Source organism: Diabrotica virgifera, chromosome 2, assembly GCF_917563875.1.
Source record: "Diabrotica virgifera virgifera chromosome 2, PGI_DIABVI_V3a".
Classification (NCBI taxonomy): Eukaryota; Metazoa; Arthropoda; class Insecta; order Coleoptera; family Chrysomelidae; genus Diabrotica; species Diabrotica virgifera.
In genome coordinates, this window is record NC_065444.1 from 282,225,739 (window position 1) to 282,252,345 (window position 26,607).

Sequence of the window (26,607 nt, forward strand, 5' to 3'; positions counted from 1 at the left end):
TTTTTATTTTGCAATAAAAAAATTTATTTATTTATATCGAAATGTACTAAAAATTAAAATTTATCAATCATTATCAAAGGTCATTGGAATGCCCAATCAGAGCAAACGTATCCGCTATCCAGCGCGTAGCACCAAAAATGGATGTTTATTTAAAAAAATTCCTGACGCCGTTGTAGTTAACCGATGTTAATTTTGCAAATTGCAAATGAAAGGAACAGTATTCATATATATGAAAAAAAAATACACTTGCTGTCTGCTTTATTTTCAGTCCTGGAACATTTCGAAAAAATTAATTTTTGTTTTGCGAAAGCTGGATTGCAAAATTTATTTTGCAAAATCTATTAAACCGATCTTAATGAAATTTACAGTATTGTTTTACTACATCATAAAGTTTTTCTGGGTGAAATATGAAGGTCCTAAGTGTAGTATAAATGGTTGAAAAACGTAAAATGCGAATTCTTGTTTTTTTATGGTTATTTTTCGCAATTATTGCTATTTTTCAACAAGGGTGACAATTTTTAAAATTTTTAACTAATGCTATATTATAGGAAATTTAATTATGCAACTTTTGTGAAAGGAGTGACAACCTTCCATAGAGGTATCAATCCACCAATGAACAAGCAGAATTGCTTAAAAAGAGGAAGACGAAGAAAAAGATGTTCTTCAAGAAGAATCATATTTATTTTTCTTTACTGACCTTATTCCTTTTCCATATAGCATAGTCCAAAAGTAAGGCACTGCTTTTAACGGGGTACGTTTTCCAAGTATATTCAACGCAGCAATCTTTCCATGATAATGAGCTAGAGGATAGTGGCCTATTGCGGATTTCTTATTACTGTGTGACCAAACAGGTGCATAGGCTATATCACCACCGACATATACGTCTGAAACATTAGACTGAAGATATTCGTTGGCATCCACCGATCCATCTGAGCGCAACTCAATACCAGAGTTGTTAAGAAAATCGGTGGCAAAAGTACTCCCTACTCCCATTATCACTAAATCAGCCTTAAGCGTAGAACCTAAAATAAAAAAATAATTGAATAAATGTAAAATACGTATCTATAATACGGTATGCGATGCGGCAAAATAAACAGTACTGAATTGCGTATGCTTCAAATTTGTATGTGTCATACGCCGAAATGTACTGAGTGATTTCCGAACGTAGTTATAACATAGGTGAAAGTCGTGTTAATGTTAGATAACTTCAGGATGGTTCTCAGTGTTACCGAAAAAATTTTTATAGTTCAGTAAACGGACTATAGTTCATTTACTCATTCAGACTCCACTTCAAAGTTGAAATTGTACCGTTGGTTGCTTTTACTTGTGGGGGTGACTTAGCAAAAGTGTAGCTTATAAAAAACCGAGAAAAATGTTGTATCAGTAAAGTCTATCAATCGAGTAAAAACAAAGTTGTAGCTCATGAAAAATACGTTCTTATTCGTCTAATTCCAAATCGAATATTTCAAGGTGAAATCACCGAAAAATTAAGCACTTTTCGGGAAAAACTCATTTAAACTTTTTTAAAGTGTTTATAAAAAGCTTTATTTTAATTGTTCATAAAAGTTTCTAGCATTAAAAATAAGTGAGTTACGCTCATAATAAAGTTGGCCCTCTTTTTTTTGTAAAAAAATCATGAAAATCTCTCCGTGTTTAGCTCCTCAAATGAAATTAATCGCTACCCCTTTACAAACAATTTACTTACTTATCTATTTTTTATATGATCTGTCAGTCTCGCTGGTTTACAGTGCTTATTTTTGAAAAGGTTATAGTTGAAAACTTGAACGGGTCACTATCCACGAGTGTATCTAAATTTTGAACAGCCATATCTTAACCAATTTTTGTCTCACGGAAAAACAAAATTAAACTAACATATTTATAATAGCAAAACCTTCATTCTTTTACTCTTTAAGATTTTTCTTATCACTAATACTTTTTAAGTTATTTTCAAAAAAGAAAATTTTTCAAAAATAAGCACTTTAAACCAATCAAATTTACAGATCATATAAACAATACACATACAGTTAAAATAAATGGTAAAGCGGTAACGATTAATTTTATTTAGGCTACTAAATAAAAGGAGGTTTTCACGATTATTTTTACCAAAAAAAGGGGCCAACTTTTTTTTCAGTGTAGCTCGTTTATTTTTGATGCTAGAAATTTTTGTAAAAAAACAATAAAGCCATAAAGATTTTTCAGATACTTTAAAAATGTAAATAAGCTTTTCCCGAAGAGTGCTTAATTGTTCGGTCATTTCGCGTTGAATTATTCGATTTGGAATTAGACGAATAAGAACGTATTTTTCATGAGCTACAACTTTGCTTTTACTCAATTTATAGACTTTACTGATACACCATTTTTTTCACTATTTTATAAGCTACACTTTTCCTAAGAGTATTTATTTCGATAAAATATTTACTTTTTGAGTTATTGGCGAAAAAACGGTCTAAAAACGTAGTTTTTGTCGAGAAATCAATATTTTCAATCGCTAATAACTCAAAAAGTATTGACGTAAAAAACTTTATAGAACGAAAGTTGCTTATAATCTGTCAGTTTATCCATTTCCGGGATTATTTTAAACACGCGTTTTTCACCCCCGAGAAGGGGTGACTGTCACCCCCCCCCCAAGTAAAAGCAACAAACGGCACAAATTCAACTTTAAAGTGGAGTGTAAGTAGAACCTAAATCCAAATTTTCATGTAATTCGGATTTGCCCCTGAAAATTACTCTCCAAAACGGTCATTTATTGGGCTATTATCGTGGAGTACTATTTTGGATCATACGGAAAAGGTCGCGAAAACGATAAATCACTTGCCAATGCATTTGGGCTTAATAGGACTTTTCATTCACAGTCATTTGTTTCGAGCTTCTGTCATGTGTCACATAATATTAATATATCTACGTCATACGTTATTGGTATCTGGAATGATACAAACCAAAGACGTATGGCGTAGATATATTAATATTATGTGACACATGACAGAAGCTCGAAACAAATGACAGTCGATGAAAAGCACTATAAGCAGATAACACGGTTTCTTAGATTAGAACACCCTGACATAATCGTCGAGCAACATCTTCACAGTGATATTGTTACCATTTGGTGTGATGTATCCACACATGGCACATTGGGCTCGTATTTCATTCAAGCAAACGACGGAACTCCGTTAACTGTTAATCAGGAGTGCTACATAGAAAAGTCCGTGTACCTGTAATCAATTCTGTCGTTCTGTAGTGAATTTTTGATGGCCCAATGTTCAACGCTGTCAAACGCTTTTCGGAAGTCTATGAATACCATGTATAATGGGATTTGATATTCGTTCGACTTTTCAATCAGTATTGTTACTGTTAGCAGATGGTCGCTAGTGCTAAAACCCTTTCTGAATCTCGCTTGATATAGGGCTTTTCATTCACAGTCATTTGTTTCGAGCTTCTGTCATATTTCATATATTAATATTATACACGGATTATACAACATATGACAGAGGATCGAAACAAATGACAATCGATGAAAAGCCCTATTCGTTAATGTTAGTTGCGAGTCTATTTGTCATGATTTTAGTTAGTAGTTTTGAATACAACACTTAATAATGTTATTGGTCTGTAGTTTTCCAAGTTCTTTCGGTCACCTTTTTTGAACATTAATAGTAGACGGAGAGGCAGCGCCGAAAAATCTCTCTGAATTTACTAAAGCTAGTTTTTTCATAGTTAATTACCGTGATTGTGTAGAGAAACATACTGCGGTCGGTCAAGCGAAACGTAGAACAGGGGTTACTGAGAGGGTATCAAAGTTGCTTTCCTACGAAAGTAATTAAATCCATTTACTAAGGCTGAAAATCAGTACACCCATTCTAAATTGAATATAAATAAAAGTTATTATAGTCGGTCAGCTGTATGACGGGACAGAGCCGGTCGGTCGGCCCCAATGAATGTACAGGGTTATTCACTATATTTTGACCCCCTTGTAAACTGCTTTATTTACAGAATTAAAAAAAATATATAAAATACAAAAGTTATTCGATTTTTTAATTATGATTTTTTGACATATATATCGTACTAGTGACGTCATCCAATTAATTTAATTAGAAAAAAATTTTGGACACTCTGTATAAATAATCATGTTGATGTTTATATTACTGAATAGGGAATTGAATAACCTTTCAAATGAGCTAGCACACGACCCCTATTCTCAATTAAAAAAATAGTCCATTACGCCATCACGCCCAGATGGAGGTAGTACGATATATACAGTATGGTGCAAATGAAAGGAATAAATTCGTTATTTCGTAACCCGGCGACTTTACGGAAAAATCCCGAAACAGGTCGATTTTTATTTTAAAATTATGATATTTTGGCATATGTATCACAGGCGTGACGTCATCCATCTGGGGGTGACGACGTAATCAATGATTTTTTTAAATGAGAATATGGGTCGTGTGCTAGCTCATTTGAAAGGTTATTTAGTTCTCTATTCAGTATTATAAACATTAACAACATTATTTATACAGGGTGTCCAAAAACAATTTTTTTAAATTACATTATTTGAGAGAAAAAGAAGAATGTATGTAATTTTTTAATTCAAAATACATTTATTACTGTCAGAAAACAAGAAAAAAATGTTTATTTGAAAAATAATATGTAATTGCTTTTCGCCTTCATTAAATGTTCAAACTTCCAAAAAGCAGGTGCCTAGCGGGAGCTGACTTGAACATTGAATTTAAGCGAAAATCAAAGTTAATTTTTCAAAATCAAAGTTAATTTTTTAAAATCAAAGTTAATTTTTTAAATAAACATTTTTTTTTCTGTTTTATGATAAGAGTAAAAAGTATTTTGAACTAAATACATTACATACATTCTTCTTTTTTTGTTAATTAATTTAATATTGTTTTTGGACGTATATAATTTGTATATATAATTATGTTAATGTTTACATTACTGAATAGAGAATTGAATAACCTTTCAAATGAGCTAGCACATGATCCCTATTCTCATTTAAAAAAAAATCATCGATTACGTCATCAAGCCCTGATAGATGACGTCACTAAAAATAGACCTGTTTCGGGATTTTTCCTTAATGTAGCCGGTTTACGCAATATCGAATTTATTTTTTTCATTTGCACCATACTGTATGTCAAAAAATCATAATTTAAAAATTGAATAAGTTTTGTATTTTACATTTTTTTCTAATTTTGTAAAAAAAGCAGTTTAGAGGGGGTCAAAATATAGTGAATAACCTTGTACATTCATTGGGGCCGACCGACCGGCTCTGTCCCGTCATACAGCTTTCAGCCTTAGTAAATGGATTTAATTACCTCCGAAAATAAACAACTTTGACAAGCTGTCAGTACCACCTGTTCTGTTTCGCTTGACTGACCGCAGTATGTTTCTCTACACAATCACAGTAATCAACTGTAAAATAACTAGCTTTATTAAATTCAGAGAAATTTTTCAGCGCTGCCTCTTGGACTATAGTATCTCCGTATCGTTCCAGCTATCGGGTATTTCTTTTGTGGTTAGTATTTTGTTCATGAGGTTATGCAGGACTTTTCTAGTTGTTTTCCCTGTTCTCTTCAGCATATCTGCAGTTATTCCAGTATTTTACTGATTATCCCCAGGACGCAGGAATAAAAGTCAAGATATTGTATGTAGAAAAAATTAAAAATCGAATAGACCATGTAACTTACCATCTTTTAATATAACCTCTGTAACATTTCCATTCCCATCATCTTTAATTTCTGTTATAGTATTTTTAGTTACAAAATGTACTCCCTTTTCTTCGAACAATTTCATAAATACTTTTCCTACGTCTGGTCCCAAAAGTGGCTGGAAAGGTAACTCGCCTCTCATTATCACTGTTACCTTTTTCGTCTTACTTTGGCAGTAATTTGCAGCTTCTAACGCTATAAAACTGCTTCCCAATACTACGACTTCTTTGTCTTCGGAAAGTTGTGAGAAAGTGTACCTAAAAGATAGGTAACATTACAAACGTAAACAATTTCACAACGTACAGAGTGAGTTTTATGTATGGAAACACTCAATTATCTCGAAAACGGCTTGCACGATTTTTATAGATTTTGGTAGGTAGGGGTTTTCTAATGCGTTCGATATTATAGTGCTAATTACATTGTTGTCAGATTTTCGGTTTTTCTGCAAATCTAATGAACTTTCTTATTTCAAATGGAACACCCTATATATTTTTTGGTATTCTTAAATATTTAGGTATCGTGGGTGAAATCGGGCATTTATGTGTCATATGATGCTTATTTTAAATAAAACACCATGTATATTAATAAATTATTGTACTAAGCACAGGTTCCTCTTTCGAATGGTATAGGGATGTTCTATAACTAGGAGTCATAGTTTTTGCGTAATTTACAATTTTCTTAAACGGTGAATTGATTTTAAAAATAATATTTATAGTCACTTTCGATTTTTAAACTGTACGAAATAAATGTTTGTTTACTGTATCCTAATGAAATGAAAATTATGTCTCTTTACTAGACTATTATTATCAAAAGTAGGTATATTGGTCTGTATACAATACATTAAAAAATCAGGATCTTCTATAAAGTCTAAAGTCCATAAACGATAAGTTAAATATTTATCATAATCCTGTTTGGTCTAATACTGGTGTAGTTGAGTTTTATACGGATAATAGTGGTTTCTCTTAAGTATTCTAACAGTCGTTTGACTGATTTACAATTCACCCGAAATTTTTTCTTTACTAGTATTTGGGTTTTCCGTAACAGAAAGCAGGACATCAAGCTCCTTGTCGTCATCCCAAATAAACAAATAACTGGTTTATTTTTATTTAACTTTCCGTATGCAACATTACCAGTACCATGGAATCTGTTGAAATCTCTCAAAAACGTCCTTTTTTGGGTGTCTTCTATCAGGATACTTTTAAGCGTAAACTTAAGAAGGTAAGATACAATTTTGAAAACACTCCCCAATGCAAAGTACCATGTCTACTCTTTCGTAGATAACGTGGTTATTCATTTTTAGGAACAATTAAATTTGAATATCATACACGGATGTTTATATTTTTGATAATTACCAGACCGTACTGTTATAAAATGACGATGCCATACAATGAGATACATCTTTTGTTTTAAACTCGATTTACAGATTACGATTTTAAATCATTATACATTACGCAAAAACTATTAGACCTAGGTATACGACATCCAGATACCATTCGAAAGAGGTGACTCCGTTTAGTATAATGTTGTATTAATATACATGGTGTTCCATTTAAAATAAACATCATATGACACATTGAATAATCCAATAATGAAACTGCAAATGTGGAACACCCTGTAAATAATTATGTAATAATTAATCATGGAATACATTCAACCAATATCCAGCTATTTAGATGTAAAAGTAATTTTTTCATAATTTCTTAAATAACTTGAGAATAAGCCTTCTTTTAAAACTTTACATTTTAAGAAAAGTCACCATAACTCAGAACACTCTGTACATAGGTATAGGGAAGCCTTATGAAACTATACCTTATTTTTTGCTGACAATTAAAAATACAAAATACAGGGTGTTCCATAAGAAAAAATATAACTTTAATACGCCGCCATTTATTGGGACACCCTGTATATTTCAAAATAATTTTAAAATGTAGATTTTATCAACTTACAAACTACTAATTTAAAAATTTTTTCAAATCTTTTACCATTTCGCTGTAATCTTCCGTCCCGTTAGAGGTGATGCACCCTGTATACACGAAAATTAAAAAAAAAACAATAAAAACCAGAAAGTACCTAGAACATTTTCTGCCTGGTGACAAATATGTGCTTCATTTAGTTATGTAAGGAAAAATCATTCGATTTTTCCTTGCATAGTTCCATTTTTCTTTGTAAAATTTGAGTTTTCCCCATTTTTAACTAATTTAACAAAACTAGACCAAGAAAACAGGAATCTCAAAAACCTAATTTAGTGAAGAATATAATTCTCCATAAAAAGAACATAAAATAGGAATAAAATAATATGTATTAGATATATAATTAGCTAAAATAAATTAGGATCATAAAATACGAATTGCCCAACTTAAATAGTACATACATGATTTGACACAATTTATCATTTTATAACTAATCTTACATATTTAATGGATATTAAATATAAAGCTAAGTTCTTTAGGTATATGAATATTAAGCCACCAATAAATTTGATATAAACAGATTGGAATTAGTGTAGACATTCCTAGAATAAGAATATGACTAATCATAGAGATTAGTGTATAATTTTGGCGTTGTCTATTAATCTACAAGGTTATAAAGAGGCGAGAATAATTTAGCAATTAACAATTTTCGGGAAAATATCCAAATGCAGGGTATCATCTTTAAGAATTAAACTGCGGCAAATAATTTTTTTATGATTTAAATTGTTTTGATATTTACAGCACCTCATTCGATTGGATACCCGTATAATATAATAATATCTTCATCTTCTTTTTGTGTAGACATGACTGTTATTATAACATTTTTCTCACTTTTTGAAGAGAGGTATTAGGATGCTTGATCTCCATTCTTGTGGTATGCTGTTTTGTTATATTATTTTTTGAATTACAGCAGGGAGTAAGGAAGAAATACATTCTAGGATTGGCCAAGCAAGATCAGCCACCAGACAGCTACACTACAGGGACTAATAAAATGGAATAATAAAATAACAACAGAAAATAATAGAAGAATTTATAAAACAATAATAGAAAATATTGTACGACTCCACCCACTAGACGAAAACCAGGTATGCCAAAACGATCCTGAAGAGAAGATGTCGAAGATGCAATGACCGCCAGAGATCTAAAAACTGAAGATTGCATTCACAGAAAACGCTGGAAATTAGGATGCGAGAAGCGGCGCCAGCTGTAGAAGATTCGCTTATTATTGTATTATTAGCTAGGTTAAATTAAGTATAATAAAAGATCAAAAGTAACTTACTGAGCATCGGTATATTCTCTAAGGGTTACAACGTTCTTCAAATCACTACCAGGTACGTTCAATTTTCTTGCAAAACTGCCAGTGGCAATGAACAGTTTATCATAATTTAATGTATTTCCATTACTTAGAGTAACGCTATGATTACTTGAATCTACAGCAGTAGCTTTGACTCCTTTAAAAACGTCGATATCGTACTGTTTATAAAAGTCTTCATCTCTAAGAGAAGCGTGTTCAACATCGAAATCCATGGATTTACTAACTTTTACCTAGAACAATAAGTACAGTCTTAATTAAAGTATATCTAAATCAGAATGTTGTAGTTTTAGAAAAACCTAAATGAATTTCTTCTTCTTGGTCTCATCACACGAGACACTTAGAGCAGAAGATAAGATGAGAAATATAATATGTAGTATGTACTACAAATATAATATACAGTGATGAGCGCGCTAATAACCGGAAAAATAGCTCAAGAGATGGAAAACATATGTACATTGCGAAATAAAAAGAGATGAAACTAGTGGAGGTGGAAATTATCGTTATAAACGTCTAAAATAACATTACATTACATAATTTCCCAACTTAAGACGTATCAGATGAGTATGATAACTGTCACTGTGACAGTAGAATTTTATAAAATACTTCCGTCACAGACGTCTAAAGGTGGGAAACTATGTAATGTAATGTTAAGTAATACATTTATAACGATAATTTCCACCTCCACTAGTTTCATCTCTTTTTGTTTTCGCAATGTATTATGTTTTCTATATTTTAAGTTATTCTGCCGGTTATTAGCGTGCTCATCACTGTATAATACGTACAGGGTTATTCACTATATTTTGACCCCCCTGTAAACTGCTTTATTTACAGAATTAGAAAAAAATGTAAAATACAAAAGTTATTCGATTTTTAAATTATGATTTTTGTACATATGTATCGTACTAGTGACGTCATCCATTTGAGCGTGATGACGTAATCGATTATTTTTTAAAATGGGAATAGGGGTCGAGTGCTAGCTCATTTGAAAGGTTATTTAATTCCCTATCCAGTAATATAAACATTAACATGATTAATTATACAGGGTGTCCAAAAATTTTTTTTTTATTAAATTAATTGACACAAAAAGAAGAATGTATGTAATTTATATGATTTAAAATACATTTTACTGCTGTTAGAAAACAGAAATAAAAGTTTATTGCACAAATAAACAGTGATTTTTGCTTAAATTCAATGTTCAAACTGCCAAAAGGCAGATGGGTGGCAGCTTGAACATTGAATTTAAGTGAAAAGTAATGTTTATTTGTCCAATAAACATTTGTTTCTTTTTTCTGACAGCAGTAGAATTTATTTTGAATGAAATAAATTACATACATTTTTCTTTTTGTGTTAATTAATTTAATTTAAAAAAAATTATTTTGGACACCCTGTATAATTAATCATGTCAATGTTTATATTATTAAATAGAGAATTGAATAACCTTTCAAATGAGCTAGCACTCGACCCCTATTCCCATTTAAAAAATAGTCGATTACGTCATCACGCCCAAATGGATGATGTCACTAGTACGACACATATGTCAAAAAATCATAATTTGAAAATCGAATAACTTTTGTATTTTACATTTTTTTCTAATTCTGTAAATAAAGCAGTTTACAGGGGAGTCAAAATATAGTGAATAACCCTGTACAGTGATCTATCCATAACCGAATATATCATAAACTAGACATAGAGCGTCGTTGACTAGCATGAAGCAAATTTTCAACTTGAACAGCCTCACTCTACCTCTCAAAATCCGACTTCTGAAATATTGTGTATTCCCGGTTTTGTTATATGGAATGAAGGCGTGGACAATGACCGAAACAATAATTAAAAAAGTATGGGCCTTCGAAATGTGGGCTTACCGACGTATATTACGTATTTCGTGGACCGATCTCGTGACCAACGACTAGGTACTACGCTGGATAGGTAAAGAGAGAGAGAGAGAGGAAGGAATAACTATAAAGAAAAGAAAATTGGAATACTTGGGTCACGTTATCAGGCACAATAAATATAGAGTACTACAGCTAATCATCCAAGGGAAAATAGACAGCAGAAGCGGTCCAGAAAACTTGCGACAATGGTTCGGATTGTTATCTGCCGAACTATTCAGATCTACCGTAAACAAAGTCAGAATTGCCATGTTAATTGCCAACGTTCAGAACGGACAAGGCACATGAAGAAGAAGGACATAGACATCAATGATACACACTTTGGGTTTCCCCAAAGATCGCCTAAAGCTCCCTTTTCACTTAATATACTGACACAAAGGTGCTTGGACGTCAATCAAGATGTATGTATATGCGTGTTTTATTGACTACAATAAGGCATTCGATAAAGTATATTTATGTTCGTTCTTGTTCATACATGTATTTGTAATAGAGCCGAAGGTACCCGGTTTACACGTAAAATATCAACAAAAATAGCCAAACACATAAAAAAGAAAGGAATAACACCAGCTTTCAGAGCAAACAACTTAAACAAATACATTAAGAATTGATGAAAAAACTTACATCTGTCAAACTGGCAGAATCTTTGACAAACATAATAAATACATAGCAGAACTGAAAACGACTTTCAATAATAGAAAAATATATTCTACGTACGCACTTCATCTTCTAGTCTAGATCATAATCATTCTTTTAATGAACAGTTTCAAATTCTTCACATTCAAAATAAAAGGCCTCAAGCTAGCTTTATTCGTTGATTGAATACACGAATTCAATTCAATTCAATTCGTGTATTCAATCAACGCTTTATTAGATACTATCGAAATTAATAAATTAAAAAATAAAGATATAAGATATAATCCTGAATGACCAACTTGAAACAAACAACTCCACACTTCTCAACATACTCATTTCTCATTTATTTAAACACTTTAAGTGTAGACACACACAATAAAATACATGACATAAGAAAGCACTCTGCCGAAACAGCTGTAGTCACATAGTTGTAATAAATTTTGTGGAAGTATAGAAAACAAAAGTCCTTCGGTGTTTTATTTCTTGATAAAATGAATTTAAATCAAGTAACGATCAAATCTTTCACTTATACACACTGTTTAGTGTTTCATTAGATATACCCCAATGGAGGAAGCACTAAAATCGGCAACATTGCTAATGAGAATGAGTTGCATTGCCATGGTATAATGACGAATGACTGAATGAATTGACGCGAATATAGTGCATGGTGGGCAGCGGGGAAGCAGTGTTGCATTTATAGTGCGTATATCTAATTCAGATATTGCGATGATGTTGTTCTTATCAAGAACCAAGAAGAACTAGCCACAATGCTGACTCAACTACCACAAGCCTCAGATAAGTTAAGATTAAAAATGAACACGAGTAAAACGTAAATATTGAGGTTGTTGACGAATATATACCTGGGTCAAATAATTAAAGCTAGCGAAGATGTATATGCGTGCAATTAGTACAAAGAAGAATCAGATTGGCATGAATCAGTTTGGAAAGTTAATGGATACAAAAAAGGACAAAGATACAACAGTACCTAAAAACCCGTGTATTTGATCAGTACATCCTTCCTGTTCTGACTTATGGCTCAGAAACATGGACATTAACAAAGGCCAACATAAACAAAACAGAAATAACACAAAGAAAAATGGAAAGATCCATGTTGGGAATAAAACTGCAAGACAGAAAATCAAACAAATGGATAAGAGTGAAAACAAAAGTATAAAACGTAACAGAACATATTATAACAGCGTTAAAGGGGAGATTTGCGGGCCACAATGCGAGAGAGAAAGCTGTATGAACTCACTGGAAAAGCACATACAGCCAAGGACAGACAGATATGGAAAGATTTGGGGAAGGCCTATGGTCAAAGTTAGATAGAAATGGGCTAAAGAAGAATATCTAATTGAAAACTGAAGAGTCTGTATAAAACTTACCCTATCATACGGCAGAAGATTTTCTTTACACACAAACGAAAGACGCCCAGTATATCCTTCCTGTCGCAGCGTCTCAACGCAAGTAGCTCCTGATGGCCCGCCTCCAATAACAACGATATGCTGGTCTTCTTTCAAATCCTTTTTTACCATTCGCTTAACCCGTTTATTCGTACGCAGCTCCGACTTTTTCGCTCGAACCTTCACTTTATCATCTTCTATTGTCACTTTATAACAAGGTAACGAATCTAAACCTGGAAAATCTTCTATGTCACCGGTAAGAATGTTGAAACAAGCACCGTGCCATTGACAACGAATTCTTCCATCGCCCAAAGCGCTGGATACTAGGGGAGCTCCGTAGTGAGTACATTTTGGACCTACAAATGAAATTATTGTATAATAGTATATTATTCAACGAGCATGTAATAGCCATTACATGCTAGTAGAATACTATAGTTTTTCTACGACCTTTTTTTATTTTAATTAGTAAAAAATATAATTATCAACTAGGTACTCGAGATTAATCAACTAAATTGTAATAATTTACAAAATTTCCTAAATGCTGTTGACCCCTAGTACGTGGCTGAATAATTGGTTGCCTATCTACTATTACCAAATTCTTACGTATTGTAAAAATACAACAATAAATAGTCAATCCAAGTTCGCTATAGAAAAATTATAAGCATAAATTTGTACACTTCCCGTCATAAAAAACTGGTACACTTTTTTTCCCAATGTAAAGCTGTGTTTAGACTGGATACAATAGTTCGCGAATCACTTCGTTGTTACCATAACAGATAACGGAATTGCACTAAATCTAAATACAAAAAAATGACATTCAAAAATATATAAAGGTTTAAGATAGGTATTATTTTTATCACTACCAATTGACGAAACCTGGGAAAGCTTGGACGAAGATGAAAATTTATAACTAAATTTATTTCTCTGTGCCCAGAAGATTACAAGAAGTGATTAATAATAATGGAATGGAGCTATGACAAAATATTAATATTTCAGCAGTTTCGAATTGTAATACAATTAAATTATTACATAAATTCCACACTTGTTCACTGTAAAAGTTATTCATATTGTATTAATTTCAAATCAATTTTTTTATTTTTCCCGTGTGTTTATAGTATCCCACAATTTAATAGAGTTTTGTATTTACAGTACAATTTACGAGAAACCAATCACGCTTCTCGATTTTAATTGACACATAATAATTTAAAGTTATGTCTAGATCATAGAGGTATATATTAACATAGAGGGAGCCTAGCTTGCGCGCTTCCTGACGACAAGATCACATGGACTGGTTTGCTACATCTCCTTCTAACACATTGTATCGAGAATCTATAATGACATTCAGTGTGAATATAGGCACGAAAGAGGAGGACAACTGTAGCAGCTTTACTATGCGTAAGAGTGAAACAGCACTAATCCAAATAAAAAAGATGGTGTCGTCACTTCGCTCTGAATGACACTCTCTCTATGCTAATATTTAACTCTATGGTCTAGATTTAGTAACTATCATTATTTTTGAATTGAAATATTTTCATAAATTATAATAAAACACGAATCAATGTATGGGTACTTAATTAAGATGACTGGCAACGTTGTCCTAGAAATTAGAATGACACATTTGACAAGATCAACTTACACAACTTAAAAACGCGATTCTCGGTTATAAGAGTTGTACCAGTTTTTTTACGCGAAGTGTACCTACTGTCAATGAATCTAATAAATAGGAAATGGCTATTATCGGTGGACGTATTTCATTAAAGTTATAATGTATATTTACATTTAGCTATATATAATATTAGTTAATTCCAATTAACAAAAACAAAATGCGCTAATGTCACTGTCACTAAAATAAATAATGATAAATATCAAAATTTTTAGTAAATAAGATATTGTAAAAAAATATACTGGATTGTTACTGTTTTGTTTTTTTGACTATTTATAAGCTTTGTCGATAAAATTGTAAAATTTTTCATGGCAATAAAGCATATTTCTATTCTATACTGACATTGTTACAGTTGAAATTCCTTTAAAAACTTTTCGAAGTTAATTATTGATATAAATTACAATAATTATTGTATTAAATAAACAAAATTAAGTAATTTTATTTGAAGTTTATGTACTATTAATATTAAAAGTGGCATGCGCCACTTGAATCTAACTTCAGCCCGTGAGTAATGACCCGTGAGTAACTTCAGCCCGTGAGTAATGAACTATTACTCACGGGTAAAGTAATGGGTGCTATTATCTATTAAAAAATAGCGAATAATGAGCATGTTATTAAACGGTCGTAGAAAAAAGATAAAAGTGAACGACAATTTATGTGTCCTTTCGATTCAGAGGATATCTACCATCCCTACACAGCTGTTTCTGTCTCTAGACGTCTTCATAAAGGCTACCTGAACACCTCTGAACCAAGACGAAAATACACTACGTATTTAAGTTGAATTATAAAAATAATATTAAAATCCACTTTTAAGACGCTGCCGTAGCTACATCTATTAGAGAAAAGAAGAAATGCTCCAGATACAAAATGCATTATTAAAATAAAATTCGGCCTAATGGGCCGAGTAACGACAGCCTATAGAGAATTTGGAATGAAACTGAACACAAAGAAAACAAAAACGATGTCATCAGTAAGCACCAAACATAAGGGTGAAGGTCCATGTCGACTGAAGAGATCTGGAAAGACTAACAAGAATAACGTACCTTGGAAGTAATATTGATGAAACTTGGACCACCCACTAGGGAAAAGAACACGTCTGGAAAGGCACGTATAGTGTTTTAAAAAATGCACTGAGAATAGAACTACAATACTTAAGTGCTCTGTTTTCTCCATCTTGCTCTATGGCGTTGAAGCCTGGACAATGACAGAAGCCACACAAAAAGGAATGCATGCATTCGAACTCTGGTGCTACCGTAAAATGCTCAGAATATCCTACATGAACATGAGCCATACGACGAGAATGAACAAGGAAAGATAGCTTATGCTTATAATAAAAGAACGGAAAACACAATATTTTGGTCACATCATAAGAAATCAAAAGTCTGAACTTCTCCAACTTATAACCGAAGGCAAAATCAATAACAAAAGGGGACCAGGAAGGAGGCGCAACTCTTAGCTTAAAAACCTACGACAATGGATGAATATGACTTCCATAGAACTATTCAGGGCGGCTGCAAATACGATTAAAGGGGCAAATGTAATGACCAACAACCTTAAGGATAGTAAGGTTAAGTAACCGTAAGAAGAACAAGAATAGTCAATATTTATCATTAACAGATTATATGCTGCATCGGCAATAAAAACTGTAACAAAAGATTGTAAAATATAAGGATGATCTCATTTAAAAAATACGCATATTATCCATACATTTCAGAAACTATACATTTGGCAACGTTACGGTGTCAAAGACATCTATATGTATCCATACTTTAGGCGCGCACTGTGTATCCAATGATATTTACTTTAAAAACAACGTAATTATTTCTGAACTTCAATTCTCAATTTTTAAGTACTTATACTTTGTTAAAAATCTTTATAAGAATATTTTGAATTGTACATACCTAGCGCACTAATGACACCTTTCTGTTTGACCAGAAGAACCTTCCCTTCATCCAATTCGACGGTCTTCAGTTCATTTTCTTGTAAATCATCAACACTGCATACGACACCTTCCACATATTCCTCCGGTTGGTCTTGAGCCGCTGGAAAGAAACGTTGAATTACAGGAATAGCTTTAACAACACACTGTATCGTGGCGAACATGATCACCGAAATTTACAATACGTTTCTTAGTCAGTTAAGAATTACGAAGATTTATTTTCGTTGACATCATTCGGTAACCATGTACCTTGACCATCAATCTATTAAAAAATTATATAACTGCGCTGCGTATAACCTCCACGCTCTAAAATCGATGCTCTCTCTAGCTAGTGGCTGGAGAAAAAATAGAAATAGTGCGACGGCGTTAAAAGCTATTAAAGTTCAAATTATTTTTATAGTCGGAATATTTGATTTTCTTGAGAAAATTAATTATATATGGGCACTAATTTTACTTTTCTTTCACTTTTGTAGGGGTTATCCGAGATTTTTACCAACTTTTCGTATAGGAAAAGTCATACAATAAGGAATGCACGTAATTTTCCCCTTGTTGCCATTTACTAAATTTGAAAAAATATACAGGGTGTCCAGAAACTCTACCGACAAACGAAGACTGGCGATTCCTCAGAGAATTTTAAGATATTTAACCCAATTCATCATCAAATATACATCCAAAAAGTTTGAAAACAAGGAAGGATTACGACAAGGAGACCCACTATCAACAACCGCATTCAATCTAACATTGGAAGGAATAATCAGGAAAAGCAGAATAAACATGCAAGAAACGATATTTAAAAACGGCCACCAATGCATAGCATTTGCAGATGATCTGACGCTATTAGCAACAAGCAAAAAAGAATTACAAAAGTTAATTAAAAACATAATAACATAAGCCAAAAAATTCGGACTTAAAATAAATGAAGAAAAGACAAAGTATATGATAATGGGAGAGATCCAAAAAGAAAAAGAGAATAACATCATAGTACAAATAGATGGAGAAAAAACATATTGGTTCAAAAGAGCCAAAGAAATTATTTACTTGGGAGCCAAAATAGATGAAAATGGTCATGAAGAAGGGGAGATAAAGGCAAGAGTAGCTAAAGGAAATAAAAATATGGAGCATTACGCACATTATTGAAATCCAAATACGTATCAAGAAAAACAAAAATAAGAATTTATAAGACTGTTATCAGACCTACAGTAACATACGCATGCGAAACATGGGTGCTCAAAAAGTCAGAAAGAGACCTTTTAGAAAGATGGGAGAGAAAATGCAAAGAGCAATATATGGAGGTGTGAAAGTAGAAGGTCAGTGGAGAAGAAGAACCCATAAGAAATTGAAAGAACTATATCAAGAGCCAACGATCACGACGACGATCAAAGCACAGAGAATACGATACTTGGGGCACATCGACAGAATGGGAAGTAAACGAATGCCAAAAATGGTACTCTCACGAAGACCAATACAAAAGAGGAGGAAAGGCAGGCCAAGGAAAAAAAGGAAGGACAGTGTGTATGAAGACTTGAAGAAAAGTAACATTGAGAGATGGAAAGAACTAGCATTGGACACAAGGAGATGGAGAGAGGTGGTGAAGGAGTGTATTAAAAGACTGAAGTGTAATTAAATAAAATTTATAAGTTATGTTAGTTATATTAAGTTATTTATGATATTATTTATGCAATCAGAAATGTAAACATTTTAGCCCTAGGCCTACAAGGCCTGTTGCGCTTAATAATAAATAACCCAATTCACCTAGTCCGAAAATGCTACCTAAGGGAGCTAGAGCTCGTTGAAGATGGCGTCTTGTAATGTTGTAATTAGTTTTTCTTAAATAACTCCAGAACGCTTCGATTGAGAAAAACGAAAATTGGTACACATATTTATCTTCCAGAGATAAGTCCAGTACATGTATTGCGAATTTCTAGTAGCGGTCATAGACGTCCGTTTTGGATAGGGCAATAGTTATTTTATCGCATAACTTTTTTATGTTTAATTTTTAAGCATTTTTGACTCTGGATTATTAAATTGTGAGGTATTCTACAACTGAAAGGTACTCTTGTTTTAGGTCGATAGGATCCACCGTTTTCTAGAAAAATCGATTTGAAAATTATTCTTTATTTGAATTTCCAAAAAAAAAAATCAAAAACAAACTATTTAGAAATCGGAAAACTAATATGTTTATTTATATTTCAGAGGTCAATCGATTTCATTAATAGCGAATTTTTAGTATGGGTCATATGCGTCCGTTTTGGGTAGGTCAACGGTTATTTTATCGCATAACATTTTTGTCTTTAATTTTTAAGCATTTTTGCTCTAGAATATTAAGTTATGACGTATTCTAGTACTAAAAGTTACTCTCGCTTTAAGTTAGTAAAATACACCGTTTTTTTTTGAAAAATTTTTTAAATTTTTATTATAATTCAAAAAACGAAAAATTTTCAAATCGATTTTTCTAGAAAACCGTGTGTCCTACCGACTTAAACCAAGAGTACCTTCTAGTACTAGAATACCTCACAATTTAATAATCCAGTGTCAAAAATGCTTAAAAGTTAAAGACAAAAAAGTTGTGTGATAAAATAACCGTTGCCCTACCCAAAACGGTCGCCTATGATCGGTACTAGAAATTGGCAATGGATGGAATCGATTTATCTCTGTAAGATAAATATACGTACCGATTTTAGTTTTTCTAAATTGAAGCGTTCTGGAGGTATGAAGAAAAACTAATAACAAGACGCCATGTTCAGAGAGCTCTAGCTCCCTTAGACTAGGTGAATTGAGCTAAATTGTCTTAAAATTATCTGAAGAATCTCCTGTCTTCGTTTGTCGGTAGAGTTTCTGGACACCCTATATAGGGAATAATCAGATTTTTTGTCGTGCCATTCACCAATTATTTCACAGAACGTCTGCTCATAAACATCATAAAGAGCAGAAAAACAGAATACTTCGGACTTCGGCCATATAATAATTAGAGGATCCCAATATCATCTACTTCGCCTTATAATACAAGGAAAAATGAATGGAAAGAGGTGGATTGGTCGAAAGAAACTTTCTTGGTTGCGTAATATTAGATAGGGGTGTGACTCTACGGCAGAAGAATAATTTCGCGCAGCAGCCGATAGAGAAAGGTTTCAGAAACTTGTAAACATGATTACGGCCAATGTCTGAATACAGACACGGCACCTAAAGAAGAAGAAGGTTGCACCAACAGATCTTAAGCTTACGACGTGCCTTAAACCCAGCTTACGAAACATACGCGTAGATCAATTTTCAGCTTGCCACGTGGATTGCATCTCTAAAAATCAGAAATTATGGACCTATAAGCTGAGCTTTTAGATCCATTGTTTCTGGAAACGTTCCGGGGAGAAGATCAAGAGGACGATCACCAACTAGAAGGTCTGACCAAATAAAGCATTCAGCTGGAAACTCATTCTGCGAAGCTCTTAGAGCAGCTGAAGATAGAGACCAATGGAGAAACATTGTTAGGAATATTGGAAGAAATCACGATCCTCAGTAATGGGGAAACGACAGGAGAGAGAGAAGCTGAGCTGGGCTAAGCTGGAGCTTGATTTGTTGGTGCACCAGGCTTTAAATTTCTGTATGTAAGTTTTCACGGTATATTAACTTTTATGCATATTTATATATTATTTTAATCATAGCCACAAGACGGGATTTTTTGGAATATTTTTTAAGATATTTTTATTCATACTTTGTTATCTTTGAAAATGTGAATTTAAAATATAGCGTAAACGTGATTGATGATTTCTAAAAAGATAGTTGTTGCATTCTTATCATTTTTACTAGGTATTTCATTGACGTGTTTTTACCGGAAGATGATTATAATTTTATTTTTAGAATTTTATTTGATACATAGAAACACTAAATTCCGCTAGAACCATATAATACGGTAGTCAATGAGGGTATTTGGCTCCGAATTCCATCCTACTACATCGATTTACTTGATATTTTCACAGTAAGTAGGGAATAGCTCAAGAAACAAAGTCTACCCTATGTCGATGTGCGCTTTTATCTTGGGGGTGGTTCTCACCCCTTCCCGGAGGTGAAAAATGTTTTGGTTAAAATAGCCACGAAAGAGGCTAGAGAACGTAATTTTAAGCAAAAACTGTTCTATAATTATTTTTTGAAAACTCAATACTTTTTGAGTTATTCGTGGTTGAAAATTGGCCATTTTCATTAAAAAATGACACCATCTCGGACGGATTTTTGCGAATACCTTAAAAACTATGCATCTAACAAAAAAACTATACAAAAAATTTCTGTAGGTTATAAACAAACAAAGATATTTGTTCCTTCATAAATCTTCTAGTTAAAATACAAAGACGAATATGGTAGGTAAGAAGAGTTTGTTTTTGTGCTGCATGCTCAAATCGATGTATTCAAGTTGAAATAACAGAGAAACTGTCGATTTTAGGTGTATAATGATACTAATAACTTTTGTAGTGCTTGATAAGACCTTTAAAATGAGCAATACTAAATGTCGATTACATTAAAACTAAGCGAGATATTCTGCAAAAAAGTTTATGACTAATGTATTTTAAGAAGAAATGAGAAGTATATTTAACCCCTCATCCATCAGTATTTAAATACATCATTTTCCTTCTACAATACTTTTTATTATAGTGTTATTTCTATGTTCAAAAAGTTGGACGGGATTAAAATAAATGGTTTCTGAAAAAAATAAGATCAAATTATAAAGCGCATTTTTAAATTTTCTTAAAAATCTTCCTTTTCCTCCATGTAACTCGAAAAAGATAAGAGATACGAAAAAAGATACCAACCAAATATGTAGGGCTTTTTCAGATAAAAATTTCCTTATTATTTTTCATTACTGTATCTCTTATCATTTTCAAGTTACATGGAGAAAAAGGAAGATTTTTAAGAAATTTTAAAAATGCGCTCTATAATTTGATCTTTTTTTTTAACCATTCACTTTAAACCCGTCCAACTTTTTGAACATACAAATAACACTATAATAAAAGGGATTGTAGAAGGAAAACGATGCATTTACATTTTGGTGGATGGGAGTTAAAATTACTTCTCATTTTTTCTTAAAATACATTAGTAATCAATTTTGCTTGCAGCATATCTCGCTTAGTTTTAATGTAATGGAACTTTAATACAGCTCTTTTAAAGGACTTTTCAAGCACTACAAAAAGTATTAGTAGCATTATACACCTAAAATCGACCGTTTCTGTTATTTCAAGTTGAATACACCAATTTGAGAATGTACCAAAAAACAAACTATTTTCACCTACCATATCAGTTTTTGTGTTATAACTACCTAGTAGATTTATGAGGGCAAGTGTCTCTTTTTTTATAGCCTACAAAAATGTTTAATATAGTTTTTTAGGTAGATGCATAGTTTTTAAGGTATTGGCAAAAAGCCGTTCGAAAAGGTATTATGTTTCAATGAAAATGGTTAATTTTCAACCACGAATATCTCAAAAAGTATCGAGTTTTCAAAAAAAAATTATAAAACAATTTTTGCTTAGAATTTGGTTCTCTAGCGAATTCCGTGGTCATTTTAACCATAAAATTTTCCACCCCTAATAAGGGGTGAGAACCACCCCCAAGATAAAAGCACACATCGGCATAGGGTAGACTTTGAATTAGGAGATAAGTAGAGGCTAGGCCCAAAATTTCATTAAAATCCATGCAGTAGGATAGAATTCGGAGGTAATACCCTACTCTTGCTCCCATTGACTGGCGTAATAAGGTGGAGAGAAACTTTAAAAAATCTTAATTTCACAAACAGTAGCCGCACCTCAGAGAACCTCCTTAGGAAACTAGATTCTGGCCTACACAGCCCCACAAAACTCTACAGTCCCAAAACCGGAAGACATAGCCAAATGCATAGTCCTCCGCATTTCATCATCATCAATGGCTCTACAGCCCATGGTTGTAGAGCCATTGAATCAGCTTCCATTCCTCCCTATCCAGCGCCTTAAAACTCATAAATCATCTTCCACCTGGTCCTTAAATCCTGCTCTGGGCCTCTTCTCCTCACTCCATCTGGTCTCTGGTTATAAATATGTTTCGACGGCTCCTTCCAGTTCATTTTCTCTAAGTGCCCTAACCACTGCAGCTTGTTTATTTTGATGGACCTACCAATACTAGATTCACTATAAAGGCGGAAAAGCTCAAAATTATAGCGTCTACGCCATAATCCGATTTCCTACAAGGCTTTTAAATATGTTTGAAGAACTTACATTCAAAACAGTCTAAACATACTTCATCACCTTTTACCATCGTCCACGTTTTTGACGCATAAGTGAGTACGGGTTTGATCAGAATTCTGTATATCAATATTTTCGTTCCTTTTGTGACTATTTTTGATATTAAAAGTTTCTTTAACTCATAGTACGCTCAAACTCTTTTTCAGTGCGTCATTAATTTTGAAGTCATATAGGATTTTAAGGTAAGTACTACATAGTACACTTTAGAAGACCAAAAATAAGCATTTTTTCAAGATTTTTTTTCTCAGAACCTTTATTAAAAATGAACATAAAACTTTTTACATACTAATATCTAACTCTTAGAGAATACAAAAAATATATCTTTCTTCATTTATGCACGTACACTAATATTGTAGAGGACGCCAAAGTCGAGGCCTCGAAAAAAACTACTTCCAATGGCGGACAGTTAATCTCAGGATTAGGATCTCTGAAACAAAAAAATCCTACGGCATTTGAAAAAGGAAGGTTTATTACGTGATCATTTACCACCGTTAGTACAAAATTCAGAAAAAAAATGTTACGTAAATTTGAAAAAAATTTGTAAAAAAATCACCCGTTTTTCTTCAGTTTTTCATGGTTAAAAATATTTATTTTTTATTTTTTGGTCAAATTGTGGTAAATCGTCACGTAAGAAACCTTCCTTTTTCAAATGCAGTTCAATTTTTTTATTTCAGATATCCCAATCCTGAGATTAACTGTCCGCCATCATTTTTCGAGGCCTCGAATGTTGCGCCTCTACAATATTAGTGTACGTGCATAAACGAAAAAAGATATATTTTTTGTACTCTCTAAGAGTTAGATATTAATATGTAAAAAGTTTTATATTCGTTTTTAATAAAGATTCTGAGAAAAAAATTCTTGAAAAAATTGATTATTTTTGGTCTTCTAAAGTGTACTAGTATCTTAAGATTGTCGCAAATCATTATATGACATTTTAGTTAAATGTGACAGTTGTCAGAATATTTATATTTAATATAAACATCAATATTTATACAAATATTTGCCAGAATATTAATATTTAAAATTTTTAATGTAAAAATAAATAAATATAAAATCAAATTTCACTATACAATGTCCGAATATATACCAATGACATAAAATACCTATTTATATTTACGTCGCTGAAAAATAGTAACCTAAAAATTACAATTGTCATTTTACCATACGATATTGTGAATCTACTACCACTATTGATTATTTTTGTGTCAAATTATCTTTATTCGCATCATTGATTGGTTATCTATTTACAGTAATGTAATCGCTAACCAATTATACATCTTTAAATATAAGTCGTTATAATATGCAAATACCCGTTAGGAATACATATTATTTTCTTAGTTCAATGTATAATAATCACAGAGGTACGTTTTTCTCTGTCACTTCCAACTGTAATGCGTTAGAGAGAATTCGATAATCTGTGACGCACTGAAAAAAGGATTTGGAATGATATATACGTCTGTTAATTTCTGCAGTTACTGTATTACTTTGGTTGATTTGTGAGCCTAGATATACGAACTCTCTTACTCCTTCGAAAGTATATGTTCCAACCGTTAGATCCTTCGGGTTTTGCTACTTAATTATTGTTTGACACCTTCATATCCTTAATTTTGTTAGTATTAACGTGTAGCCCTATTCTATTTACTGCTGCTTCCAATGCCGTAAACGATTGAACCAGGTCCGCCTTTCTTATTGCTATGATATCGATGTCGTCTACTTATGCTAGTATTTGTACACTATTAATAATAGATCCACTTGTTGTTACTCCAGATTCTCTAATAATAGGTTTCTCTAGGGCAATGTTGAATAGAAGTCCGAATAGGACTGTCTATACTATCCTCTATCTTTTCTTATCTATAAATTAGGCTTCTTCGGTCCATCTTTGGACATAGGCCTCCCCAATCCTTTTCCAGTCTTCTCTGTATGTCGCTACAGTCATCCACATAGAGCCCACGTGCTTCTTGACGTCATTTGATCATCTCATTTGTGGCCTTCCTCTGCTTCGTTTATATCCCTACTGTCTCCAATTTATAAGAATTTTCTTCCATCGGTCTTCTTTTTGTCTTACATTGTGTCCGGCAAATCTCCATTTCAATTTTGTAACTTGTCTAATTGTCCTAGGACTTTTGATGAAGAATAAACAAGAGTTTCATGCCTTTCATTAATTGAACTTAGTTGAACTAACTGATCATTTGTTTACTAACTTAATACTTACTAAGTAATTTTTTTCACTTAGTATTTTTTTTGTTTTTGTAGTTTTGGATTTTAGTTTACGGCTTTAGGGTTTAGGATTCCGTTAAAAATGTAGTTATTTAAAAAAAGATTGAGGACCGCTGTGTGAATGTGAATGTATCCGCCCAGACATACATTGACGTATATTATAGTAATTTTAAATTTAAACCATGAATGAGACCGACCCTGAACGACTTTTAAATTAAAAAATATGTCGTCATAATCACATAGTTCCTTAAGAGATATGCACGTTTACATACTATTAATAACCTTATTATATATATTTACTAATTATCTACTTTACTATAACTTATTTCATGAAACATGTATTATGTACGTACCTATGTACTTACGTATTTTAACTACTCTATTATTAGCTCCATAACACGAAATTCTTAATATGAGCAATATTTTTAATTTTCGACCAATTTTGTGGGCGAGGGGGTCCGCGGATTGTTACCAAATTTTAGTATATTATTGTACCTTAAGAAAGTAGCCTATATCTATTTTTTAATCTTCTCGGTTACCTTGGGCCTTACATTATATGCCCCTCGAAAGGGTCAAAAATAGCCATTTTGCGCTATATTTGAAGAGCTATATCTCTGAGCCCACTGGACCGATTATTTCGTACAGGGTCTCATTTTTCTTGTTATAATGTCAACTTTTTGATATTTTTTTACATTTTTAGTTATCAAAACATTTCAATTACATCCTAGTATTATAAAACTGTAAAATTAGGATGCCACGAAGTCGATGTAACAGGATTCTTTTTAAAGGAACATACTCGGGAACATAGGTACATGTCCCTGCTCGAAACAGTTCATCCGATGAGTGATACAAACCAACTTTCACATCAGAACAAGTTCATCAGTTTATACAGGGTGTAACAAAAAGGGAGGTCATAAATTAAATCACATATTCTGGTACCAAAAATAGTTCGATCGAACCTAACTTTCCTTAATACAAACATACATACATAATCGATTGCATCTTTTACCCATAGGTGTCGAGGACCTTAACACAAATGTGCAGATAAAAAGAGTTACTTTTACTTAGTACAGCACTTTGAAGTTACAAAATGAAAATCAATTTTTTCCAATACTTATATCGAAAACTATTAGAGATTTTTTATTGAAAATGGGCATGTGGCATTCTTATGGCAGGAACATCTTTAAAAAAATAACAGTGACATTTTTGCTCCCCATAAATAGTTTATGGGGGTTTTGTTCCCTTAAACCACCCCAGATATTTGTGTATGTTCCAATTAAATTATTATTGTGATACCATTAGTTCTTAAACACAATGTTTTTAAAACTGTTTTGCCTCTTTGAACATTTGTAAATTCCACCATACCCGACGCTCTTATAGGGCATAAGGACAACGAGAAGAAGATGTAAATTCCACCACATATTTTTTAAACGGTTAAATAGATTATGGAAACGTGATAATAATACATATTATTAAAATAACAGTCTATAATTTATTAAAAAAAAGTTTTAAAAACATATTGTTTAACTAATGGTATGGTACCACCATATCTAATAATTTAATTGGAATGTACACAAATATTTGGGGAGTTTAAGGGAACAAAGCCCCCATAAAATTTT

The 26,607-nt window shown here is 32.4% G+C and overlaps 1 protein-coding gene across 1 annotated transcript in view; it reads right to left on the reverse strand.

The window, feature by feature from the left end:
- The window catches only part of LOC126879913 (apoptosis-inducing factor 3-like), a 42,446-nt gene that overhangs the window by 11,459 nt on the left and 4,380 nt on the right, over positions 1-26,607 (reverse strand). The window contains exons 2-6 of the mRNA XM_050643256.1: positions 16,480-16,620; positions 12,898-13,271; positions 8,955-9,220; positions 5,685-5,962; positions 698-1,022 (exon numbers count right to left, since the gene is read on the reverse strand). Coding sequence (XP_050499213.1) covers positions 698-1,022; positions 5,685-5,962; positions 8,955-9,220; positions 12,898-13,271; positions 16,480-16,620 — 1,384 coding nt within the window. The remainder of the gene's footprint in view (positions 1-697; positions 1,023-5,684; positions 5,963-8,954; positions 9,221-12,897; positions 13,272-16,479; positions 16,621-26,607) is intronic.